Below are 7,857 nucleotides of genomic sequence, written 5' to 3' on the forward strand. Positions count from 1 at the left end.
GTAATATGAGGTGGGGTGAGGGGGTTGTTCTACTCCTTGAGAAACTTGGAACTCTGCTTTCTCTCTTCAGATAAGTTGTGATATGGTTTGTTTTGTCCAACGAACGCAGTGAGGACGCCTTCTTGAGAAACTGGAACTGTGTCTGCCTTTAGGCAAGCTGTTATTATGATTTGTTTTGTCTGTACGCGAAACTCTTGTCTTGCCTTCAGGTAAGCTGTAATGTGGTTTGTTTTGTCCTACGAACGCAGCAACGCCTCCATGAGAAATTTAGAACTCTTGTCTGCCTTCAGGCCAGCTGTAAAATGGGCTGTTTTGTCCTACGAACGACGGGTGCAATACCCTAGTAGTTAAAGTGTTGGACTTTTAATCTGGGGGTCCCGGGTTCGAATCTCGTTAACGGCGCCTGGTGGATTTTTCCGATCTTCCAGGTCAACATATGTGCAGACATGCTTGTGCCCGAACCCCCTTCGTGTGTATACGCAAGCAGAAGATCAAACACGCACGTTAAAGATCCTGTAATCTATGTCAGTGTTCAGAGGGTTACGGAAACAAGAACATACCCAGCGTGCACACCCCCGAAAACGGAGTATGGCTGCCTACATGGATAGGTAAAAAACGACCATGCACGTAAAAGCCCACTCGTGCACATAATATGAGTGAACGTGGGAGTTGCAGCCCACGAACGAAGAAGAAAAAGAAGAAGTCCTACGAACGCAGCACGCAGTGACGCCTCCTTCAGATACTTGGAGCTCTGCCTTCTGCCTTCAGGTAAGCTGATCCCCTACCTGGAGAACACGGCTGTCCACAGCTCCGCCCTGTGTCTGCTGGCCATCAGCCAGGAGCGCTATGTGGCCATCTGCCGGCCCCTCAGTGTGGTCGGGAGGCGCCACACGGGCTTGCCCACCATCTGCCTCACCTGGCTCCTCTCCCTCCTCCCCTGCCTCCCCTTCATCTTCATCTCCGAGCTCAACCAGGTGAGTGAATGAGTGAGGTCACGGAAACGACATGCATGTGTAGTGGTGGTGGTACGGGTGGGGTGGGGGGAGTAGTCTCTTAGTAGTAGTAGTGGTAGTAGTAGTAGTGGTAGCAGCAGCAGAATAGAATAGAATATGTCTTTATTACCAAGTGTACCAAACACAAATCGAAAATCATATACAAAACACAGATACTGGTAGAATTTTGGACACATGCATGTGCATATCAATATAAGAACGTGTGCATGCACACGTGCAAACACACACACACACACACACACACACACACACACACACACACACACACACACACACACACACACACACACACACACACACACACACACACACACACACACACACACACACGTACACACAGAGCAGTAGTAGTAGTTGTTGTCGAAGTCGTCGTCGTCGTAGAAGTAGTAGTAGTATTGTTGTTGTTGTTGTTGTCATTGGATTCCCTGTGTGGAACTGCGATATGCGCAAACGTACTCCCCGGAGTATTTTGTAGGGAACCTTGCATTCGGATGAGTAGACGATCCGAGGTCCCATATGCAGCATGCACTTTGCGCACGTAAAAGAACCTACGACACTATAAGGCAATATTCTCAAGAAAAGTCTTACTCTGATAGTGAAACAAATACGCTTGTACCCAGGGAGGGGAAAATGAGTGGCGCTACACTGTGGCGACGCGCTCCAGCTCCCTAGGAAGAGCATCCCGAATTTCACAGAAAGAAATCAGCTTTGGCCAAATGTGATACAAGGCAAGGCATGGAACGGCAAGGCTAGGCAAGGCAATGCAAGGCAATACAAGACATTACTTCTTCTTTTTTTCTTTCTTTTTTTCCGTCACACGACCAACATCGACTTGCCGATGACTCTGTCGTGTTGGATGTTTGCTGGGTCTTTTCGTGTCTCCATAGAATACCGAACAACGACATGAATTACTGGATATATAACGTGCACATTTGATTTTCTGTGTGCGTATACACACGAAGGGGGTTCAGGCACTAGCAGTTCTGTAGGTCTGCATATAATCATGTTGACCTGGGAGATCGGAACAATCTTCACCGTTTAGGTGTACCCACCAGGCGCCGTTACTGAGATTCGAACCACTCGGCTTTAACCACTCGGCTATTGCGCCCGTTAATACAATACAATACAATACGATATAATACAATACAATACAATCGCCTCAGCCCGCCCATCAATACAATACAATACAACCGCTTTATCGCGCCCATCAATATACAATACAATACAATACAACACAACCGCCTTATCCCTCAATACAATACAATACAATACAACCGCCCTATCCCTCCATCAGTACAATACAATACAAAAAGCCGCCTCATCCAGCCCATTAATACAATACAATACAATACAATACGATACAATACAATACAATGCAATACGATAAACTACCTCATCCAGTCCATCAATACAATACAATACAATACAATACAACAAACGCTTCATCCAGCTCATCAATAACAATACAATAAAACACAATACGATACAATACAATACAGCCACATTATCCCGGCCATCAATACAGTACAATACAACACAATACAATACAATACAATACAATACAATACAAACCGCGTTATCCCGTCCATCAACACAACACAACCCAAACCAACCCAACCCAACACAACGCAATGCAATGCAACACACAACACAACTCAACCCAACACAACAATAACACAACACAACAACAACAACAACGGCACAACACAACAACAACAACACAACACAATCCACTCCTACACAACACCACACAACACCACACAACACAGCACAGCCGTCTCATCCCGTCCGCCAGTCACCCCCGTCTGCCTGTGTCTGTGCCAGGTCCCCTATTACGACGGGACGTACCAGCCGATGTGCCAGACGAAGACCTCGCTGAGGATCGTGAAGGTCTTCATGGTGATGGACTTCGTGCTGTGCATGCTCCTGCCCTTGGTGGCCATCACCTTCTTCTACACCTCCATCCTGTGGACCGTCGCCTCCATCCGCTGCTGCTGTTGCGGCAGCCGCGGGGACACCCTGCCAGCGCAGTCCTGCACGGCTGGTGAGTTAGGGAGTGTGTGTGTGTGTGTGTGTGTGTGTGTGTGTGTGTGTGTGTGTGTGTGTGTGTGTGTGTGTTGGTTTTTGTGTTTGTGTTGTGTGTGAGGGGGTTGTGGAGAGTGTCGGTGGGGGATGGGAGTGTGGGGGGGCTGGGGGGTGAGTGTGTTTGGTGTGTTAGAGTATGTGTGTGTGTGGTGTGTGTATGTGTGAAGGGGGGGGTGTGTGAGTGTGTGTATGTGTTTGTGTGTGTGTGTGTGTGTGCGTGCGTGCGTTTGCGTGTGTGTGTGTGTGAGTGTGTGTAAGTGTTTTTCTGTGTGATAGAGAGAGAGAGAGAGTACGTGCGTGCATACGTGCGAACGTGCTTGCATGCGTGCGTGCACGTGTGTGTATGCCAGATCGAAACTTTGCGCAAGTCAGATTTTCTCCACGAACACACACACACACACACACACACACACACACACACACACACACACACACACACACACACACACACACACACACACACACACACACACACGGGCGCGCAAATTCTAGTTTCACCTTCGTTACCCTCAATGAATCTCATGCATACTAGTAGCCCACCCTTATTACCTGTTCCACATTACCCACCACTTTTCCTTCTGTCCGCACATTCAAGGTCATGCATCTGCTCTGTCTTTTGTTTCTAAACTGCAGATGTGGTTAGCGCACATGGATTGTTTGCACTCTTCGACAACTCCTTGAAACTTGAAACCTCACATTACTTGGGGCAAGAGGTGAGAGTAGCGTGTATGGATCAGTCCGCACGCTTTGATACCTCGACACCTTGAAATTTGAAACCGAAACCTAACATTACATTGGTCAAGAGGTGGCAGTAGCGTGTATGGATCAGCCCGCACGCTTTCACACCCCCTTGAAATTTGAAATCGAAACCTATCATTACTGAGGGATAGATGTGACAGTTGCAAAAATGGAGAAGTATTGTCTTTTAACTTGAAACCGAAACCTCACATCCCAAGAGCACTTCATGATGATGATGATGATGATGATTTTCATTATTATTTTCATTATTATCGTTATTATTATTATTATTGCAATGGGAAATCATTTACAGCTTATTCTTTTGTGAAGGACTATGACTCTCAAACTAGGAAGAAAAATTGCACAGGCTCTAAGTGCTGCAGCCTTGGGAGCTAGTTGGCCTTTGGGAACCATCCCAACAACCGACTGTCCTAAAAAAAATTAATATAAAAAAAACCCTCTTGGCCGAGAGAGTGGGGATGTATCTTAGGCAAGACACTCTCTCTACATAATCAAATTCTAGCCCAGGTAGTTGGAACAGCAGTTGCAGCCTCCTCTGCTGTTCTGATGGTCTGACAGTCGGACACGACTATCATACATATATCAACACGTATGTGGAGTGATGGCCTATAGATAACGCGTCCGCCTAGGAAGCTAGAGAATCTGAGCGCGCTTTTTCGAATCACGGCTCAGCCGCCGATATTTCCCCTCCAGTAGACCTTGAGTGGTGGCCTGGACGCTAGTCATTCGGATGAGACGATAAACCGAGGTCCCGTGTGCAGCATGCACTTAGCGCACGTAAAAGAACCCACGGCAACAAAAGGGTTGTTCCTGGCAAAATTGTGTAGAAAAATCCACTTCGATAAGAAAAACAAATAAAACTGCACGCAGGAAAAAATCAAAAACAAACAAAACAAAACAAAAAAAATGGGTGGCGCTGTAATGTAGCGACACGCTCTCCCTGGGGAGAGCAGCCCGAATTTCACACAGAGAAATCTGTTGTGATAAAAAGAAATACAAATACAAATATATTATCACTCAAAGTGAAAAAACGTGAAATCAAGGAAAGAACATATATTATCATCATTATTTTTTATCAATTCGGGCAGGAGGTGACCCGGAGTCCTACCCCCGGACCCGGGCCAAGGTGGTGAAGATGATGGTGACGGTGGTGGCCTTCTTCTACGCCTGCCTGCTGCCCATGCGCTCCCTAACCATCTGGGCCATCTTCGTGTCCCCGGACAGCCTGGCCCGCCTGGGCTTTGAGGGCTACCTCAACCTCCTCAACGTCGCCCGCCTCCTCATGTTCGTCAACAGCGCCGTCAACCCCATCATCTACGGGCTGATGAGCTCCAAGTTCAGCAACGCCTTCGTCAGAGCCCTGCCCTTCCCCTGCGTCAAACGACTGTCGGCGTCGGGTGGTCCCAACTCCTCCCCGCAGAGCCGTACTGCCCGCACGGACAGGACTTGTGGCAGGGAGGCGTACACCATGGTCGGCATGAGCGGCGCTGGCGATGAGGCGAAGGTCTGAGGTGATGGCGTTGATTTTTTATTTTGTTTTGGGTTTTTTTTATGCTTTTTGTGTGTGTGTGGGTTTTTGTTTGTTTGTTGTTGTTTTTTTGTTTGTTTGTTTGTTTTGTTTTGTTTTTAGTTTTTTGGTGGGCGGGTGGGGTCAGTTACCCACCCACGGACTTATAAATAAAATAAAAGTACGTATGTATGTATGTATATATATATATATATATATATATATATATATATATATATAATGTGTGTGCGTGTGTGTGTGTGTGTGTATGTGTGTGTGTGTCCGTGGGTGTGTCTTATTTGAGTTCAATTCAAGAGGGGTGTGGGTGTTGTTTCGTGATTTCGTTCCTGCTGCTCAACTTCCCACCCAGATTGAGGAAGAATGTTGTTTTTTGAGTGGGGGTGTGGGATTTTTTTGTTTGTTTGTTTGTTTGTTTGTGGTTTTGTTTGTTTGTTTGTTTTTATGGGGGGATTGGGTTTTTTTTGTTGGGGAGAGTATTTTTTAACCTTGTGTAGTTGAGTTTTTGCGTGTTGCCTGATTTATGTCAAAATAGCAGGAAAATGCCTCAAACTAGATACAGGCTGCTGCGATATCGAGGCGATCTGACAGATCGAATGCGGAAAATATTGTCATTTTTGTGTGTTGTGCTTTGTTTGTTTGTTGGGTGTTTTTTTTAGCATATATATATTTTTTTGTGTAGGTGTCTCTGAGTTTGTTTTCAAACGTTGTGGCCTTGTTAAGTGATTATTTTGTATTCACAGAAGGCGCAGATTTTTATTATTTCAGCTTCTGTTTCCTGCATGTCTGACAAAACATTAATTTTCACTCCTGGCAAACAGAGCTGTTCATTCATACCATGAACATGTGTATTGTTTCTTTTTTTCAAGGAAAGGGGGGGGGGGGTTCTGAAAGGGGCATTAGGCTACTGTGGAAACATGATATGATTATGAGTTGTTCCATTGTGCCTTTATCCTTTTCTTTTAGGGCATCGGAGTAGATGCGAGGGAATGAATAGGAGGGGTGGCTGTGGAGAGACCACTAATGCACTGTTGATATTCTTATTGTTATTCAATGTTTATCTTGTTTAGGTGTCGGTGTTTCTTTGTTTGTTTGTTTCAAAACAGGGGGGTTATATTTCTTTCTTTTTTATTTTTTCATCTTTTCATGCCCCGCCACCATTTGTATTCCTTTTTATTTATTTTTTGTTGTTGTTGTCCTTTTATCCAACAGAAACCTGTACATCGGAGTATCTGTAGGTCTCAGCTCTTGATTTTTTTCTGGAAATGGATCGTCAAACAACGTAATACTACTTATTACATTCCTTTTGTAACAATGATAAAGTAACGCATGATACATACATACATACATAGAGAGAGAAGAAGAAGAAGAAGAAAGAAAGAAAGAAAGAAAGAAAAACACACCAATCTATCACATTTTCGGAACTGTCTCTTTCCTTCCTCAAGGAATCGATTTGTGTACATGTGATATGTATAATATATACTCCAAGAATAACAGCATTATCGTTGAATCTGCAATATTGTAATAAACTTTTATGTGACTGTTTTTTTCATGAAGTTTCATTTTCCATTAAAGACAGCGTGCCATTACCAATGCACAGATTTTTCTTTTTATGATTCTTTTTTAAACTCTTTTTTTTTTTAAGTGTTCAACCTTTTTTCTACAGACAATGTGTTTCGCCAAAAGAATGATTGTGATCGAATACTTCATCTGTTTGTTTGTTTTTTGTTGTTTTTTGTTGTTGTTGTTTTTGTTTGCTTGTTTGTTGTTGTTGGTTTTTTGTGGTTATTTTTGTGTGTAATATTGTCATTTCCTACTGATATATCCACTAGTGCTATGTTTAACTTTACTTTTCAGCAATTTTCACATCTGTTTATCAAAATAAACATCTTCAGTTCTCTCCAAAATAATTGAGAAAACTTACAAAATCATAGATAATGTTGAACCGATTCTCTCTCTCTCTCTCTCTCTCTCTCTCTCTCTGTCTCTGTCTCTCTCTCTTTCTCTGCTACAGAAATTACACGTCGTTGTCTGTGATACACATTAAAATTTGACTTTTAGCTAATATGTTATGACCAATTCTAAATAGATATTTTTCAGTCATGTTTATTTTACTCTTCTTTTTTTTCTTTTTTTTTTCTTTTTCTTAATCTTTTTTTGTTTTTTTGTTTTGTTTTTTTGTTTCTTGTTTGTTTACTTATTTGCAATAAGTGCTACTGTTATGTTGTTTTCAAGCGGACATGATTTTTAGATATGTTAGTAATTTCAATCATCTCATAATACTTATGCTGTAAAAGTTCTTTTTTTTTCATCTGTATGCTGGTTTCCTTGCTATTTCTTTTCAGATTGGCAATGACTTCTGCTACAAATTTGACGATCACATTTTAAAGTTTAATTGCTGAGGTGTGATGAATATTTTTACATCTGTGTTGACAAAAGTAACAGAGCATGAAGATTGCAATTTGATTTCTTTTT

General features: G+C 43.1%; 1 protein-coding gene across 1 annotated transcript in view; it reads left to right on the forward strand.

Moving 5' to 3' along the window:
• The window catches only part of LOC143277382 (QRFP-like peptide receptor), a 51,832-nt gene extending 46,465 nt beyond the window's left edge, over positions 1 to 5,367 (forward strand). Inside the window, exons 2-4 of the mRNA XM_076582168.1 lie at positions 769 to 974; positions 2,838 to 3,057; positions 4,946 to 5,367. Coding sequence (XP_076438283.1) covers positions 769 to 974; positions 2,838 to 3,057; positions 4,946 to 5,367 — 848 coding nt within the window. The remainder of the gene's footprint in view (positions 1 to 768; positions 975 to 2,837; positions 3,058 to 4,945) is intronic.
• The last annotated feature ends 2,490 nt before the right edge of the window (positions 5,368 to 7,857 follow it).

The sequence above is a fragment of the Babylonia areolata genome, chromosome 2 (assembly GCF_041734735.1).
Source record: "Babylonia areolata isolate BAREFJ2019XMU chromosome 2, ASM4173473v1, whole genome shotgun sequence".
NCBI lineage: Eukaryota > Metazoa > Mollusca > Gastropoda > Neogastropoda > Buccinidae > Babylonia > Babylonia areolata.